At 38.3% G+C, this 19,953-nt stretch overlaps 1 protein-coding gene across 2 annotated transcripts in view; it reads right to left on the bottom strand.

Moving 5' to 3' along the window:
- Window positions 1-18,784, bottom strand: part of FAM118A (family with sequence similarity 118 member A) — a 143,975-nt gene extending 125,191 nt beyond the window's left edge. The window contains exons 1-2 of one of the 2 annotated variants that reach the window (XM_053719005.1): window positions 18,631-18,784; window positions 5,862-5,917 (exon numbers count right to left, since the gene is read on the bottom strand). In XM_053719005.1, coding sequence (XP_053574980.1) covers window positions 5,862-5,908 — 47 coding nt within the window. In that variant the 5' untranslated portion in view covers window positions 5,909-5,917; window positions 18,631-18,784. The remainder of the gene's footprint in view (window positions 1-5,861; window positions 5,918-18,630) is intronic. The other variant, XM_053719003.1, reaches the window with a different exon arrangement.
- Window positions 18,785-19,953: the final 1,169 nt, after the last annotated feature.

Here is a 19,953-nt window from a genome sequence, read left to right as displayed (position 1 = left end):
TGGAAGCAGTTTTTGATAGAAAAGTTCTTCAGGCAGCTGTTTCAGTTTGATTCTTCTGCTTATATTTTATGTTTTTCCCTTTCATTCATGAGAATAAAACTTATATTTTGGGTTGTGGATTAATTTTTTTCAGCGAAAAAATTGCTATTTTTATTTTTATTCCTCCCTCTCTAGTGACTCTTGCGTGGAGTTCCACATCTTGGGTATTGCTATCCCATACGTCACTAGCTAATGGACTCTTGCCAGTTACATGAAAGAAAACATAATTTATGTAAGAACTTACCTGATAAATTCATTTCTTTCATACTGGCAAGAGTCCATGAGGCCCACCCTTTTTATGGTAGTTATGTTTTTTTTTTTTTTTGTATAAAGCACAATTATTTCCAAATTCCTTTGTTGATGCTTTTTACTCCTTTCTTTATTACCCCACTACTTGGCTATTCGTTAAACTGAATTGTGGGTGTGGCAAGGGGTGTATTTATAGGCATTTTGAGGTTTGGGAAACTTTGCCCCTCCTGGTAGGATTGTATATCACATACGTCACTAGCTCATTGACTCTTGCCAATGTGAAAGAAATTAATTTATCAGGTAAGTTCTTACATAAATTATCTCTTTAAAGTCCACAAAACTGCCTTATCCTGATGAAAAATCCGAAAAGGAGATTCACAAGAGAGAGCAGATAATTCAGAAACTCTTCTAGCAGAAGAGATGGCCAAAAGGAACAACACTTTCCAAGAAAGTAGTTTAATGTCCAAAGAATGCAGAGGCTCAAATGGAGGAGTATGTAAAGACTTGAAAACCAAATTAAGACTCCAAAGAGGAGAGATTGATTTAATGACAGGCTTGATACGAACCAAAGCCTGAACAAAACAGTGAATATCAGGAAGTTTAGAATTTTTTCTGTGGAATAAAAAAAGAAAGAGCAGCAATTTGTCCTTTCAAAGAACTTGCAGACAATCCTTTATCCAAACCATCCTGAAGGAACTGAAAAATTCTAGGAATTCTAAAAGAATGCCAAGAAAATTTTTGAGAAGAACACCATGAAATGTAAGTCTTCCAAACTAGATAATAAATCTTTCTAGAAACAGATTTACGAGCCTGTAACATAGTATTAATCACTGAGTCAGAGAAAACTATGACTAAGCATTCAATTTCCATACCTTCAAATTTAATGATTTGAGATCCTGATGGAAAAACGGGCCTTGAGATAGAAGGTCTGGCCTTAAGGGAAGTGGGCAAGGTTGGCAACTGGACATCCGCATACCAAAACCTGTGAGGCCATGCTGGAGCCACCAGCAGTACAAAAGATTGCTCCACGATGATTTGAGAGATCACTCTTGGAAGAAGAACTAGAGGCGGGAAAATATAAGCAGGTTGATAACACCAAGGAAGTGTCAATGCATCCACTGCTTCTACCTGAGGATGCCTGGACCTGGACAGGTACCTGGGAAGTTTCTGGTTTAGATGAGATGCCATCAGATCTATTTCTGGAAGCCCTGAACAATTTGAGAAAACACATCTGGGTGGAGAGACCATTCTCCCTGATGTAAAGTCTGACGACTGAGATAATCCGCTTCCCAATTGTCTATATCTGGGATATGAACTGCAGAAATTAGACAAGAGCTGGATTCCGCCCAAACAAGTATCCGGGATACTTATTTCATAGCTTGAGGACTGTGAGTCCCCACCCTGATGATTGACATATGCCACAGTTGTGACATTGTCTGTCTGAAAACAAATGAACGGTTCTCTCTTCAACAGAGGCCAAAACTGAAGAGCCCTGAGAATCGCACAGAGTTCCAAAATATTGATTGGTAATCTCGCCTCTTGAGATTTCCAAGCTCCTTGTGCTGTCAGAGATCCCCAAACAGCTCCCCAACCAAGACTCGCATCTGTTGTGATCACAGTCCAGGTTGGACGAACGAAAGAGGCCCCTAGAATTATACGATGGTGATCTAACCACCAAGTCAGAGAAAGTCAAACATTGGGATTTAAGAATATCAATTGTGATATCCTTGTATAATCCCTGCAGCATTGGTTCAGCATACAAAGCTGGAGAGGTCTCATATGAAAACGAGCAAAGGGGATTGCATCTGATGCTGCAGTCATAAGACCTAAAACTTCCATGCACATAGCTACTGAAGGGAATGACTGAGACTGAAGGTTCAGACAGGCTGCAACCAATTTTAAACGTTTCGTCTGTTAGAGACAAAGTCATGGACACTGAATCTATTTGGAAACCTAAAAAGGTTACCCTTGTCTGAGGAATCAAAGAACTTTTTGGTAAATTGATCCTCCAACCATGTCTTTGAAGAAACAACACTAGTTGATTTGTGTGAGATTCTGCAGAACGTAAAGACTGAGCAAGTACCAAGATATTGTCCAAATAAGGAAACACCGCAATACCCCGCTCTCTGATTACAGAGAGTAGGGCACTGAGAACCTTTGAAAAGATTCTTGGAGCTGTCGCTAGGCCAAAAGGAAGATCAACAAATTGGTAATGCTTGTCTAGAAAAGAGAATCTCAGGAACTGATAGTGATCCAGATGAATTGGAATATGAAGAAATGCATACTGTAAGTCTATTGTGGACATATAATGCCCTTGCTGAACAAAAGGCAGAATAGTCCTTATAGTCACCATTTTGAAAGTTGGTACTCTTACATATCGATTCAAAATCTGTAGATCCAGAACTGGTCTGAATGAATTCTCTCTCTTTGGGACAATGAATACATTTGAATAAAACCCCAGACCCTGTTCCTGAAACGGAACTGGCATGATTACCCCTGATAACTCCAGGTCTGAAACACACTTCAGGAAAGCCTGAGCCTTTCCTGGGTTCGCTGGAATGCGTGAGAGAAAAAAAATCTTCTCACAGGCGGTCTTACTCTGAAACCTATTCTGTACCCCTGAGAGACAATACTCTGAATCAAATGATTTTGGACTGAATTGATCCAAACATCTTTGAAAAATTTTAATCTGCCCCCTACCAGCTGAGCTGGAATGAGGGCCACACCCTCATGCGGACTTGGGCGCTGGCTTTGATCTTTTAAATGGCTTGGATTTATTCCAATTTGAGGAAGGCTTCCAATTGGAAACAGATTCCTTTGGGGAAGGATTAGATTTCTGTTCCTTATTATGTCGAAAGGAATGAAAACGGTTAGAAGCTTTAGATTTGCCCTTAGGTTTTTTATCCTGAGGCAAAAAAACTCCTTTCCCCCAGTGACAGTTGAAATTATTGAATCCAACTGAGAACCAAATAATTTATTACCTTGGAAAGAAAGAGATAGCAATCTGGACTTAAAAGTCATATCAGCATTCCAAGATTTAAGCCATAAAAGGTCTTCTAGCTAAAATAGCTAAAGACATATATCTAACATCAATTTTGATTATATAAAAAATGGCATCACAAATGAAATTATTAGCATGCTGAATTAATTGAACAATGCTAGACAAATCATGATCCGATACTTGTTGAGCTAAAGTTTCCAACCAAAATGTTGAAGCAGCTGCAACATCAGCCAAAGAAATTGCAGGCCTAAGAAGATGACCTGAATATAAATAAGCCTTCCTTAGATATGATTCAAGTTTCCTATCTAAAGGATCTTTAAAAGAAGTACTATCTTCCGTAGGAATAGTAGTACATTTAGCAAGAGTAGAGATAGCCCCATCAACTTTGGGGATCTTTTCCCAAAACTCCAATCTAACAATTGGCTAAGGATACAATTTTTTAAACCTTGAAGAAGGAATAAAAGAAGTACCAGGCCTATTCTATTCCTTAGAAATCATGTCTGAAATAGCATCAGGAACTGGAAAAACCTCTGGCATAACCACAGGAGGTTTATAAACAGAATTTAAACGTTTACTAGTTTTAAAGGGACACTGTACCCAAAAATTTTCTTTCGTGATTCAGATTGAGCATAAAATTTTAAGCAACTTTCTAATTTACTCCTATTATAAAATTTTCTTCATTCTCTTGGTATCTTTATTTGAAATGCAAGAATGTAAGTTTAGATGCCGGCCCATTTTTGGTGAACAACCTGGGTTGTCCTTGCTGATTGGTGGATAAATTTATCCACCAATAAAAAAGTGCTGTCCAGAGTACTGAAACCAAAAAAAAGCTTAGATGCCTTCTTTTTCAAATAATGATAGCAAGAGAACGAAGAAAAATTGATAATAGGAGTAAATTAGAAAGTTGATTAAAATTGCATGCTCTTTCTGAATTACAAAGGAAAAATTTGGGTACAGTGTCCCTTTAATATAAAGAGGACTAGTTTCCTCCATATCTAATGTAATCAACACTTCTTTTAATAAAAAATGAATATACTCCATTTTAAATAAATAAGAGGATTTGTCAGTGTCAATATCTGAGGCAGGATCTTTTAAATCAGATAGATTCTCGTCAGATAAGGATAATTCAGTAAGTTGTCGGTCATTTGAAATTTCATCAACTCTATGAGAAGTTTTAAAAGACCTTTTACGTTTATTAGAAGGCGGAATGGCAGACAAAGCCTTCTGAATAGAATCAGAAATAAATTCACAGGTATATCCTGAGCATTAGATGTTGAGGGAACAGCAACAGGTAATGAACTACTACTGATGGAAACATTTTCTGCATGTAAAAGTTTATCATGACAACAATTACAAACCACAGCTGGAGATATAATCTCCACAAGTTTACAACAAATGCACTTAGCTTTGGTAGAACCAATATCAGGCAGCAGGAATCCAGCAGTAGATTCTGAGACAGGATCAGATTGAGACATCTTGCAAATGTAAGAGAAAAAACAACATATAAAGCAAAATGATCAATTTCCTTATATGACAGTTTCAAAAATGGGAAAAAATGCAAACAGCATAGCCCTCTGACATAGAAAAAGGCCAGAGGCGAAAGGAATGGGGATTTAAAATAATGAAAATATTTTTTGGCGCCAAAAACGTCCGGAAACTAAACATCATAGATGACGCAACCTTGTGAAGGACTCGGCGCCAACTAAGACGCCGGTAATCACGAATTTGCGTCAACGAACGTAACTTCACGCCAAAAAAATCTAGCGCCAAAAATGACGCAATAAATTTTTGCATTTTGCACCCTCGCAAGCCTAATTCTGCCCGCATATTAAAAGACAGTCAAGAGACTATACCCCAGGTAAGAAATAATTTTCCTAAAAAATGCATTTCCCAGATATGAAACTGACAGTCTGCAAAAGGAAATATACTGAAACCTGAATCATGGCAAATATAAGTACAATACATATATTTAGAACTTTATATTAATACATAAAGTGCCAAACCATAGCTGAGAGTGTCTTAAGTAATGAAAACATACTTACCAAAGACACCCATCCACATATAGCAGATAGCCAAACCAGTACTGAAACAGTTATCAGTAGAGGTAATGGAATATGAGAGTATAAGGTCTATCTGAAAAGGGAGGTAGGAGATGAATCTCTACGACCGATAACAGAGAACCTATGAAATAGATCCCCGTGAGGAAAACCATTGCATTCAATAGGTGATACTCCCTTCACATCCCTCTGTCATTCACTGCACTCTGAGAGGAATCGGGCTTCAAAATGCTGAGAAGCGCATATCAACATAGAAATCTTAGCACAAACTTACTTCACCACCTGCATAGGAGGCAAAGTTTGTAAAACTGAATTGTGGGTGTGGTGAGGGGTGTATTTATAGGCATTTTGAGGTTTGGGAAACTTTGCCCCTCCTGGTAGGATTGTATATCCCATACGTCACTAGCTCATGGACTCTTGCCAATTACATGAAAGAAAGATTGTTTTCCCAACCTGGTTGTGTTTTCCTTTCAACCTCACACAACAATCAAAAAATTAAAACTAACAATACTAACCGGGATTTCTGTTCAGCCTTATATGTCTTGTTTTCTGCTGAATCCATTTGCTCCCCCTGAATAATGAAATAGAAATATGAAATAGCTTGTACTTATATGATTCTACACAGTACTTGCCTTATACTGTATACTGTATTTGCTAGTTAACCACTGTTTAGTCAAGAAAATAACAGCGACCTGACTGTAACATGAGTATTTTTAGCCACCACAAGTAACATCAAGTAAGAATCTAACGGCTCCTAACGCTGGTTTTGGGCTACCGCTGGTATTTAGAGTCTTGTAGGTAAGGGTCTAACGCTCACTTCGCAGCCGTGACTTTTCCATACCGCAGATCCCCCTACGCCATTTGCGTATCCTATCTTTTCAATGGGATCTTTCTAACGCCGCTATTTAGAGTCTTGGCTGAAGTGAGCGTTAGAAATCTAACGACAAAACTCCAGCCACAGAAAAAAAGCCAGGAGTTAAGAGCTTTCTGGGCTAACGCCGGTTTATAAAGCTCTTAACTACTGTGCTCTAAAGTACACTAACACCCATAAACTACCTATGTACCCCTAAACCGAGGTCCCCCCACATCGCCGCCACTCTAATAATTTTTTTAACCCCTAATCTGCCGACCGCACACCGCCGCCACCTACGTTATCCCTATGTACCCCTAATCTGCTGCCCCCAACACCGCCGACCCCTATATTATATTTATTAACCCCTAATCTGCCACCCCCAACGTCGCTGCTACCTTACCTACAATTATTAACCCCTAATCTGCTGACAGGACCTCACCGCTACTATAATAAAGTTATTAACCCCTAATCCGCCTCACTCCCGCCTCAATAACCCTATAATAAATAGTATTAACCCCTAATCTGCCCTCCCTAACATCGCCGACACCTAACTTCAAGTATTAACCCCTAATCTGCCGACCGGACCTCACCGCTACTATAATAAATTTATTAACCCCTAAAGCTAAGTCTAACCCTAACACTAATACCCCCCTAAGTTAAATAAAATTTAAATCTAACAAAATAAATTAACTCTTATTAAATAAATTATTCCTATTTAAAGCTAAATACTTACCTGTAAAATAAACCCTAATATAGCTACAATATAAATTATAATTATATTGTAGCTATTTTAGGACTAATATTTATTTTACAGGCAACTTTGTAATTATTTTAACCAGGTACAATAGCTATTAAATAGTTAATAACTATTTAATAGCTACCTAGTTAAAATAATTACAAAATTACCTGTAAAATAAATCCTAACCTAAGTTACAATTAAACCTAACACTACACTATCAATAAATTAATTATAATTAATTACATACAAATACCTACAAATAAATACAATTAAATAAACTAACTAAAGTACAAAAAATAAAAAAGCTAAGTTACAAAAAATAAAAAAAATTATTACAAACATAATAAAAATATTACAACAATTTTAAGCTAATTACACCTACTCTAAGCCCCTTAATAAAATAACAAAGCCCCCCAAAATAAAAAAATGCCCTACCCTATTCTAAAATTAAAATAGAAAAGCTCTTTTACCTTACCAGCCCTTAAAAGGGCCTTTTGCGGGGCATGCCCCAAAGAATTCAGCTCTTTTTCCTGTAAAAATAAACATACAAAACCCCCCCAACATTACAACCCACCACCCACATACCCCTAATCTAACCCAAACCCCCCCTTAAATAAACCTAACAATAAGCCCCTGAAGATCTTCCTACCTTATCTTCAACACACCGGGTATCACCGATCCGTCCAGGCTCCGAAATCTTCATCCAAGCCCAAGCGGGGGCTGGAGATCCATCATCCGGCTGAAGTCTTCTATCAAGCGGCAAGAAGAAGTCCAGAAGAGGCTCCAAAGTCTTCATCCTATCCGGGCAGAAGAGGAGATCCGGACCAGCAACCATCTTCATCCAAGTGGCATCTTCTATCTTCATCCGATGACGAGCGGCTCCATCTTCAAGACTTCCGGCGCGGATCCATCCTCTTCTTCCGACGTCCTAAGTCCGAATGAAGGTTCCTTTAAATGACGTCATCCAAGATGGCGTCCCTCGAATTCCGATTGGCTGATAGGATTCTATCAGCCAATCGGAATTAAGGTAGGGAAAATCTGATTGGCTGATTGAATCAGCCAACCAGATTGTGCTAGCATTCTATTGGCTGTTCCGATCAGCCAATAGAATGCGAGCTCAATCTGATTGGATCAGCCAATCGGATTGAACTTGAATCTGATTGGCTGATTCCATCAGCCAATCAGATTTTTCTTACCTTAATTCCGATTGGCTGATAGAATCCTGGATGACGTCATTTAAAGGAACCTTCATTCGGACTTAGGAAGAAGAGGATGGATCCGCGCCGGAGGTCTTGAAGATGGAGCCGCTCGTCATCGGATGAAGATAGAAGATGCCGCTTGGATGAAGATGGTTGCCGGTCCGGATCTCCTCTTCTGCCCGGATAGGATGAAGACTTTGGAGCCTCTTCTGGACTTCTTCTTGCCGCTTGATAGAAGACTTCCGCCGGATGATGGATCTCCAGCCCCCGCTTGGGCTTGGATGAAGATTTCGGAGCCTGGACGGATCGGTGATACCCGGTGTGGTGAAGATAAGGTAGGAAGATCTTCAGGGGCTTAGTGTTAGGTTTATTTAAGGGGGGTTTGGGTTAGATTAGGGGTATGTGGGTGGTGGATTGTAATGTTGGGGGGGGGAGGTATTGTATGTTTATTTTTACAGGCAAAAGAGCTGAATTCTTTGGGGCATGCCCCGCAAAAGGCCCTTTTAAGGGCTGGTAAGGTAAAAGAGCTTTTCTATTTTAATTTTAGAATAGGGTAGGGCATTTTTTTTATTTTGGGAGGCTTTGTTATTTTATTAGGGGGCTTAGAGTAGGTGTAATTAGCTTAAAATTGTTGCAATAATTTTTATTATGTTTGCAATTCATTTTTTTATTTTTTGTACTTTAGTTAGTTTATTTAATTGTATTTATTTGTAGGTATTTCATGTAATTAAATTTATTGATAGTGTAGTGTTAGGTTTAATTGTAACTTAGGTTAGGATTTATTTTACAGGTAATTTTGTAATTATTTTAACTAGGTAGCTATTAAATAGTTATTAACTATTTAATAGCTATTGTACCTGGTTAAAATAAATACAAAGGTACCTGTAAAATAAATATTAATCCTAAAATAGCTACAATATAATTATAATTTATATTGTAGCTATATTAGGGTTTATTTTACATGTATTTAGCTTTAAATAGGAATAATTTATTTAATAAGAGTTAATTTATTTAGTTAGATTTAAATTATATTTAATTTACGGGGGTGTTAGTGTTAGGGTAAGACTTAGCTTTAGGGGTTAATAAATTTAATAGAGTAGCGGTGAGGTCCGGTCGGCAGATTAGGGGTTAATACTTGAAGTTAGGTGTCAGCGATGTTAGGGAGGGCAGTTTAGGGGTTAATACTATTTATTATAGGGTTAGTGAGGCGGATTAGGGGTTAATACATTTATTATAGTAGTGGTGAGGTCCAGTCGGCAGATTAGGAGTTAATTATTGTAGGTAGCTGGCGGCGACGTTGTGGGGGGCAGATTAGGGGTTAATAAATATAATATAGGGATCAGCGGTGTTAGGGGCAGCAGATTAGGGGTACATAGGTATAATGTAGGTTGCGGCGGTGTATGGAGTGGCAGATTAGGAGTTAAAAAAAATATGCAGGGGTCGGCAGATTAGGGGTTAATAAGTGTAAGGTTAGGGGTGTTTAAACTCGGGGTACATGTTAGGGTGTTAGGTGCAGACATAGGAAGTGTTTCCCCATAGGAAACAATGGGGCTGCATTAGGAGCTGAACGTTGCTTTTTTGCAGGTGTTAGGTTTTTTTTCAGCTCAAACTGCCCCATTGTTTTCTATGGGAGAATCGTGCACGAGCACGTTTTTTGAAGCTGGCCGCGTCCGTAAGCACCGCTGGTATTGAGAGTTGCAGTGGCGGTAAATATGCTCTGCGCTCCCTTTTTGGAGCCTAACGCAGCCCTTCAGAGAACTCTAAATACCAGCGGTATTTAAAAGGTGCGGGGGGGAAAAAAGCCAGCGTTAGCTACGCGGGTCGTTACCGACAAAATTCTTAATCTAGCCGTAAGAGATTAATGCATTGCCATTGTTTGCTAGAGAGAACTGCAACATATTGTTATGCATTACATATGGCTAATACATGGGTTCACAAACATGTATGACACTTAGAAGCCAGAGACAATATTGAAGTGAATGTAAAGTCACCCCTATTGCTTAACGCAATATTGTTAAGCTATTCAAATAAGGGGGAGTTTTTCATGGAACGCGCATGCGCAAAAAATTATATGTGAGCAATTATTTAGGCTAAAGAGCAAAGATGGGTGTAATTCATGTTTCGTTTGGATTCATGAATTTAATAATCAATGGGTATCTGGTTTATGGGTCGAGATTAGGCATTAATGAGTAGGCATCACTGAAATTATGCGCATGCTCAGAAAAAAAAGCTGAACGGGTGCTCGCTTCACACATACGTATAGAGCGGTTGGGAATCGCTCTATACGTCACATGTGAAGAACAAGGAAGTGCCGGGTGGGAGGAGGAAGATAGAAATCGGAAAAAAGTAAGTAATTCAAATATATAAACAATCTTAATTTTTCTAAAAAAAAATAAACATAGCGGTTATGATACAGATGGGTAAAACAGTAATTAGGAGGCTTCTGATGTAAAAAAAAATTACATTCACTTTAAGAAAACAGGCAAAAGTTTTTAGAAACAATATAATATATGTATAATGAGCCAAAGATGCTGTAAAGGATACAAGTGACTGCTCCGGACCATCTATAAGAGCAAAGCGACAATACATGCAAAGATGCTGTAAAGGATACCCCATATTTTTATGTAGTAAGTGTAATTCAAACCATATGAATTGATTGTAAATTATACCGTAAACAACGGATGCACTTAGTATCCCCTGTTATATATACACTTGAATAACAACATTTTACAGGGGAAGCTGCTCCAACAAGGCTAAAAGTTTAAAGGGATAGAAAGGTAACAAATTACATGTACATGGGTGCATTTCAATTTGAAAAAGAAGCAGTTTAGCAATATACTTCCAGGTGCAAAAATGCTTTTAGTAAGCAGCATATGCACATATGCTGTGAGGGCCCATGCACCAGTATTCAAACACTACATGTGCTCAGAGAGCTGACAGTGGTGTGTATTGCTTCTGAAGATGTAATTAATGTCATACTGCTGACTCCCTGAGCAGGCATAGTGTTTGAATACTGATGCACGGGCCCACACAGCATATGTGCGTATGCCCCAGAAAAACATAAAATGTATACTTACCTGATAAATTATTTTCTTTCCTGGCATGGAGAGTCCACGAATCCTTTCAATTACTAGTGGGAACTCAACTCCTGGCCACCAGGTGGTGGCAAAGAACACCCCAGCAATGCTTCAAGTATCCTCCCACTACCCACAATCCCCAGTCATTCAGCCGAGGAATTATGGAAAGAGAAGTAGACACAAAGGGTATAGAGGTGCTTGAGGTTTAGAAAATAACAAAAAGCAGTCTTAAAATAAGGGCGGGTCATGGACTCTCCATGCCAGGAAAGAAAAGAATTTATCAGGTAAGTATAAATTATGTTGTTTTCTTTCCAATGGCATGGAGAGTCCACAAATTCATTCAATTACTAGTGGGAACCAATGCCAAAGCTAGAGTCCACATAAAGGAAGGGAGGGATACATAAGACAGGGGAACCTAAACAGAAGGCACCACTGCTTGAAGAACTTTCCTCCCAAAAGAAGCCTCAGCGGAGGTAAAAACAGCAAATTTGACAAATTTGGGAAAAGTAAGCAGAGATTACCAATCGGCCTCCTTGCAAATCTGTTCCATTGAAGCAACAGCCCTAGTAGAGTGAGCCGTATTTTTCTCTGGATGCTGCTGTCCAGCTGTCTCATAAGCCAATCGAATAACACTTCTCTACCAGAAAGAGAGAGTAAAAGAAGTGGCCTTCTGACCCCTTTGTTTACCAGAAAAGACAACAAAAAGAGCAGACAAAAATTATTCGTAGCCTGTAAATAGAACTTCAAAGCATGCACAACATCCAGAGACCTCTACACCCCAGCCATGCTGGAGAGACCCACCCAACCTGTAATAAGAAATCCAATCCACAGAAGCAGATACATCCTGTTCAAACTGCAGATCCTAAAAAGTTGCAAACATCAGAGCGACAGGCAGGAAAAATTATCTTAATGCCAGAAAACCCGGACTGTCCCCTTGAAAATCTGTATTCTAAACAGCTGGCTAGATACAAACTGTTCAGCACTCAGGAAGTAACAGAGCGGTCACATGATCGCAAATTTAAAAGTAAGGTGCGGTCCAACAACTTTCTTAAAGAGATATTACCCAAGCTAAATAAAAAGGTAAACTTGTGCAAACAAATACCCATAGCCAAAATCAAAAAAGCCTTCACATGAGAGAACAGTGCCCTGAACTGCTGCCCAATAAGTCCCCAACCTTTAAAAGGGATATTCAATCCCATAAGGATCCACTTGGTTTTGTAAGTATCCTTTTTTTCCCCCAAAAAAAAACAAGGAACCCCTAAGTACTGCATCCTTCTCACCTAGAAGGTAAAAGCACTTACCTGTGGATCCGCTGTAGGGCAGGTACAGAAAACAGGTGTGACAGAATCCTCACTGACATAGACCTGTAGATAAAGAAAAAAACAGAGTAACCAACCCTGGTTTTCTATATAGGGGTAGCAAAAATGTTGGTAGGTGAGCAAAGACCACCTCGCCATCTTCCAACTGCTAAAAGCCACCATTACTAAAGAGAATTACATGGACACAGCATAACCCCAATCCTTGCTTGCAGGAAAAAGTACCTATTAAAGGATTAACAACTTAATTTCTTCAGGCACCTTCTTCTCACATCACCTACAATGTTACACAGGCAAAGAATGACTGGGGATTGTGGGAGGATACTTGAAGCTTTGCTGGGGTGTTCTTCGAATCCACCTGGTGGCCAGGAGTTGAATTCCCACTAGTAATTGAATGGATTCGTAGATTCTCCATGCCATTGGAAAGAAAATAGTAATTACTAAGTAGAAGCATTTTTGCTAATGAGATATATTGCAAACAAATGCTTTTTTCAAATTTAAATGCACCCATGTACATTTCATCTTTGACCTTTCTACCCCTTTAAGTTGAGTTGAACATTGAGCCTCCTCTCTTACACATATGGTTATATCCTTTTTTACTTTGCCTGCCAATTAATGATTATTTATTGTTTCTATTAGTAAATTAAGCGGGCAGTATAGGAAGCCTGTATTGCAAGAAACAATTTATTTGCATCCCACTGTGATTTGTTTTTTAACAGCATTTAACTGTTTTTATTTTATTATTTAACTGCTGTTAATTTCTTTATTGATTTGTTTAATTCAATAGCTGAGGAGCGATAGTTATTCTGTAGTTTTACAGTTTAAAAATACATATACTGATACAACCGCCTGACAAGGCTTTGTTTTGGAATATAGTAGAATAATCTGGGTTGCAAAAAAATTGCCAATTTAAAAAATGGGTCCAAGTAAAAAAAAAAATTAAAAGTTTAAAAAGGGACAGTCTACACCAGAATTGTTTTTGTTTAAAAAGATAGATAATCCCTTTATTATCCATTCATCAGTTTTGCATAATCAACATGGTTATATTAAAGGGGCACTTAACTCAAATTTTTTCTTTTGTGATTCAGATAGAGCATGCAATTTTAAGCAACTTTCTAATTTACCCCAAGGCAGAACATACTGTAATCTGAGATGTCATCGCAGAAAATGCAGCATGTCTGCAGAAAGAACAGGACACATGCAGGAACTGTTGGCACTTTCACTTTGCAGCGTTGCTCCACATCAGGCTGTTCTCTTCAAACAGAGCTGTGCTCTGGCTGCACTGCAAAGTGCTGTTTGAAGTAAAACATCAAATATGCAGCATTGATTGGCTCAAAGCCCCCTAACTTTTCCCAGCCTGTAAAGCTGTTTTTTCTTACTGACATTCTTATGAGCAATGTACCTTTTTTAATTACAACATTTCTATGTTAGACCAAGAGCAAAAGGTCTGCAGCTAATTTTCATTCCAATTTTCAACTGCTACAATATATTATAAAACTTTTACAATTGCTTTATTCTCCAGTTAATCAACACATTGCAACTGAACTGGTGCTTTAGTGTAACTGCCTATTTTAAAATTGAATTTTATTTAAAGATAACCTGCAGAAAATCTTTCCATAAAAAAAAACTAATCGCAGAAAGTAAAAAGGTTTTCTGCCTCTGGGCTAATTTACTCCATTTAGCAAATGTTCTTCATTCTCTTTGTATCTTTATTTGAAAACAAAGAATGTAAGTTTAAATGCTGGCCCATTTTGGTGAACAACCTGGGTTGTTCTTGCTGATTGGTGGATAAATTCATCCACCAATAACAAGAAGTGTTGTCCAAGTTTCTGGACTTTCTTTTTCAAATGAAGATAGCAAGAGAACGAAGAAAAACCCGATAATAGGAGTAAATTAGAAAGTTGCTTAAAATTGCATGCTCTATCTGAATCACAAAAGAAAAAAATTGGATTCAGTGTCCCTTTAATATACTTTTTACCTCTGTGATTACCTTGTATCTAAGCCTCTGCAGACTGTCCCCTTATTTGCGTTCTTTTGACAGACTTGCATTTAAGCCAATTAGTGCTGACTGCAGGGTAACTCCACGTGAGTACAATGTTATATATATGTTATATATATATATATATATATATATATATATATATATATATATATGTTATATATATATATATATATACACACATACATACACATACACAAAATCACACATGAATTAATGCCCTCTAGTTGTGAAAACTGTCTAAATGCCCTGAGATAAGAGGCAGCCTTCAAGGGTTTAGAAATTAGCATATGAGCCTACCTAGGTTTAACTTTTAACTAAGAATGCCAAAAGAACAAAGCAAAATTGATGATAAAAGTAAATTGGAAAGTTGTTTAAAATTGCATGCCCTATATGAATCATGAAAGTTTATTTTTGACTATACTGTCCCTTTAAAGAAGCTCTGCTTTATAGATTTAGGTTTCAAGTGCCTCAAAGCCTGATATTGCAGCCAAATGTAATGTTTGTACAATACTTTTCATAGACTTGCGTAAAACACCTGTATGCTATACTGTGAATATAATGATAAAACAATGTCCAGCTGCCAATAACCTAACATCTGCTACACCCCATAGAAACTGAATGATGTAAAATCTTCCTTTTCTTCTGTAAAACACTACAACTTACTTGTATTAGAATTTAGTTATGCATAATTATTCTGATACTCTATAGTAAATTGCTAGTTTGGTAATAAAGGGAAATTTTGTAACATTTTCTGGATGCTGAGAACCTGCTCGTCAGTTACACATTTTGCACTGAGCGTGTTGTGTTTTGTTCTGCTTGTTATCATGTTAGCTTATGTTTATTTTACTATTTTGTTTAGAATCCCAGGACTTAATTCCAAATAACCTTTAGAATAAAAAAACAAAACCAATAGAAAACCTGTCTGGTGCCAATAAACAAGAAGTACTTGGAATGGGCTGCAGACGCGGTCATTGGTGGTGTTATAATCTGTGCAAATACAGATCTTTTTATGTTGCACTTTCACAAGAATAAATCCAGCTCTGAAAAGAACCGAATTCCTTTACCCTCGGCCATATTAGACGTTTGTTTAGAAAACTAATTCCCAAACGCACATGCTACTTACTAACGCTATAAGTGTATGTACAGGCGGAATACTTTAGACAATATAGTTGTATCTCCTTACTAATAGAGAACCCCCTGAATTACTTAGCTAGGTGCTATGCACAATGGAGTCATCTGCTCCTCACCCTTGCCATAGTGCCAGCATACTGCTTGCTTGCTAGCCACAATTTATATTATCACTCACAATAATACAGAACAGTAACAAAAGGCTGCCACACTGCCAGGTTGGTATGAAAAACACATCAATGTATACGGTCAGGCTGCTCTGCTAAACTTGATCACAGATCCCAAGAGAAGGGATAGAGCGGATACTGTAAAATAATTTACATGTATTAAAAGGGATTTATATACTTTTTACCTCTGTGATTATCATGTATCTAAGACTGCCCCCTTATCTCAGTTCTTTTGACAGACTTGCATTTTAGCCAATCAGTGCTGACTCCTAGGTAACTCCATAGGACTGAGCACAATGCTATCTATAAGGTACACATGAACTAACGCTGTCTAGCTATGAAAAACTGTCTATGAGCCTACCTATGAAAATTTGATGATAAAAGTAAATTTTAAAGTGGTTTAAAATTGCATGCCTTACCTGAATCATGAGAGTTAAATTTTGACTAGACTGTCATGAATAAACAATTATAACTGCACCAATGTGCTACAGAATATTATTATTATACAACTATAACATGCAGAGAAACTGTGTTTAAAAGTAGATGAAACCCAAATGTTTCTTATATGATTTAGATAGGCATACAATTTTAAACTTTCAAATTCTATAATCTAATTTGCTTTTAGTCGTGATCTAAGGTTGGAGGGTAACAGGCTCCAGATTAATTTTCTGAAACATTACTTTTCGGGAAGGGTGGGTGGTTCATGGAATACACTTTCAATAGAGTTAGCAAGGACAAATACTCTGTGTAATGTGACACTGCTGATCAAGCACAGATTCCTGTGTAACACTGCTGAGTTAGCACATTTCCCAAATCTCTGTGTAATGTGACACTGCTGAGCTAGCACAGATCCCTGTGTAATGTGACACTGCTGAGCTAGCACAGATCCCTGTGTAATGTGACACTGCTGAGCTAGCACAGATCCCTGTGTAATGTGACACTGCTGAGCTAGCACAGATCCCAAAGTCCTGTGTAATGTGCTACTGCTAAACAAGAACATATCCAAAATCCCTGTGTAATGTGGCACTGTGGAGCTAGCAAATATCCCAAATCTGCTGAGCTAGCACAGATCAATGTGTAATGTGACACTGCTGAGCTAGAACATATCCGAAATCCCTGTATAATGTGATACTGTTGAGCTAGAACATATCCGAAATCCCTGTGTAATGTGACACTGCTGAGCTAGAACATATACCAAATCCCTGTGTAATGTGATACTGCTGAGCTAGAACATATCCCAAATCCCTGTGTAATGTGATACTGCTGAGCTAGAACATATCCCAAATCCCTGTGTAATGTGATAGGGCACAGCTAGAACATATCCCAAATCCCTGTGTAATGTGATAGGGCACAGCTAGAACATATCCCAAATCCCTGTGTAATGTGATAGGGCACAGCTAGAACATATCCCAAATCCCTGTGTAATGTGATAGGGCACAGCTAGAACATATCCCAAATCCCTGTGTAATGTGATAGGGCACAGCTAGAACATATCCCAAATCCCTGTGTAATGTGATAGGGCACAGCTAGAACATATCCCAAATCCATGTGTAATGTGATACTGCAGATCTAGAACATATCCCAAATCCGTGTGTAATGTAATACTGCTGAGCTAGAACATATCCCAAATCCCTGTGTAATGTGATACTGCTGAGCTAGAACATATCCCAAACCCCTGTGTAATGTGATACTGCTGAGCTAGAACATATCCCAAACCCTGGCTGTGCAATGTGATACTGCTGAGCTAGAACATATCCCAAACCGCTGTGCAATGTGATACTGCTGAGCTAGAACATATCCCAAATCCCTGTGTAATATGATACTGTTGGGCTCTAATATATATCGGAAATCCCTGTGTAATGTGATACTGCTCAGCTAGAACATATCCTAAATCCCTGTGTAATGTGATACTGCTGAGCTAAAATATATCCGAAATCCCTGTGTAACGTGATACTGCTGAGCTAAAACATATCCCAAAACCCTGTGCAATCTGATGAGTCAAATCCCTGCGTAATGTGACACTGCACTGCTAGCACAGATACCTGTGGATTATGACCACTGCTCAACTAGCACCACATGCCATGCTGTGTAATGTGATACTGCTCAGCTTGCACCTGATCCATGTGTATTGTGACACTACTTGAGCTAGCACAGATCACATTTCTCTAAGTGATATGACTCTGCTATTGTAGTTACTTATGACTGGATTTTTCGTCGGACAATGTAAGCAACTGTCTAGGGCTAGGGGTACCTTCCCATTCGATCAGCCAAAACAAAAACATTACCCTCAAATAATGCTGTGCTGTGCATGGGTTTACCGAGCTGTACAGCTATTCAAAAACCAAGTTGAAGAGTGTATATCCTGATATGTCTAAAGTTAAAGGTCTATTGGTGCTTTTAGAATCAGTGTCTAAATTGTGCCTAGGTGCACTTGTAATTTAAATGTGGCAATAGATTCAAACACCTGTGACATTGCTGAATTATATAACCACATGTGACATGACAGTGGTGGTGAAGCATGGATAAATCATTTGTGTTACGACATGGTGGTGTAGCTTGGCTCACGCATCGCTGTGTGTCACGACAGTGCGTGTGTTGCCTGTCTCTAACATCATAGTATGTCATGACAGAGCTGGTTTAAGCCTGCGCCCCATTCATGTGTATCACGATAGTGTTAGTGTAACCGTCATCTATAACGTATATCGTGACAACACTGATGTAGCCTGGATCCCACATTCCTGTGTCGTGATAGTTAATTAGTCACACGCTAACTCATCACATGCTGTTATAACACTGAGGATACCTTAGCCCCGATCACTCGAGTCAGCCCTGGTTACCGCTCATGTCTGCTCTTCCTCTCACTGCTCCAGTCCGACAGCAGCAGCTGCTAAAGCCACCTGGTTCTAACCGGCAAAACATTCAATTGCAGTGCGCTCTGCTTAGCTGCTCCGCCGGACACCGAGGCTGCACACGAAGGTTCCCACACAGTCCTGCAGCGCTCCGTGTGTCCGTTACCTGCAGAAGATAACAGAACCTCTTGACTTCGTATAATCTTTCTAAACCGTCACGATATTGTTTTTATTTATTTAAACCCAATCCTTTGTAGTAAACTATCCCATTGTGCTTATGTAGAAGAATATGAGTGAAGTTCTATTTTTTTTTTCAATATCCCTTATCACATTTTATTTAATTTAAATTTTACAGTTTATTTCAAGAAAAAATAATAAAATAAGCACATATGGGAATGAAACAATTAACATAACGTTGTTATTCTTGAGGAACACGAGGCAGGCAGCCAAAAGCAGTGAACTGATCAGCCAGCTGCATGTGATAGGATTCCTCTGTTAGCAGCATGAGAACTTATTAGTCTATTTGCAAACTATTCTTTTCAGTCAGCTCTCAGGCCGCATATGCAGTATTGTATTATATGAAACAAATGCAACAAGGGTACAAAACAATAAGTTACATTCAGTCTGTCATGCATTTTTAAAGGGACATTAAACCCACCATTGAATTATGTACTAATGACCCCTGGTGTCATTAGTTAACCCTTTGCATTCCATAGCACCGAGGAAGACACAAGTCCACACTTGTTGGCAAAATTAACCCCTTCGTTGCCAGGACTTTTAGTCAAGAACTTGCCCAAAATACCGGAGAATATTTAGCATTTTTGCTATCACTCCATTTAAACAGAAATAGAGCCTTGTTTTTTTTTTTTATTTACTTGTCAAAACTATATATTTTATTTTTAAGTAGACAACCCAAGGTATTGATCTAGGCCAATTTTGGTATATTTCATGTCACCATTTCACCACCAAATAATGCGATAATATTTGATAATATATACTGTATATAAAAAAAAATAGTTAACTTTTTTACAAACTGGGTTTCTCACTGAAATTATTGACATGCCGCTTGTGCATCATGACACAGAAGGCTGTAAAAGCTTCTCTGTCATGTCACCATTTCACCACCAAATAATGCGATAATATATACTGTATATAAAAAAAAATAGTTAACTTTTTTACAAACTGTGTTTCTTACTGAAATGATTGACATGCTGCTTGTGCATCATGACACAGAAGGCTGTAAAAGCTTCTCTGCGATCCCCTTTGTTCAGAAATGG

This window comes from Bombina bombina, chromosome 6, assembly GCF_027579735.1.
Source record: "Bombina bombina isolate aBomBom1 chromosome 6, aBomBom1.pri, whole genome shotgun sequence".
NCBI classification, from domain to species: domain Eukaryota; kingdom Metazoa; phylum Chordata; class Amphibia; order Anura; family Bombinatoridae; genus Bombina; species Bombina bombina.
The sequence above is the reverse complement of the archived record's forward strand: the minus strand, read 5'-3'. Positions and strand labels throughout refer to the sequence as shown.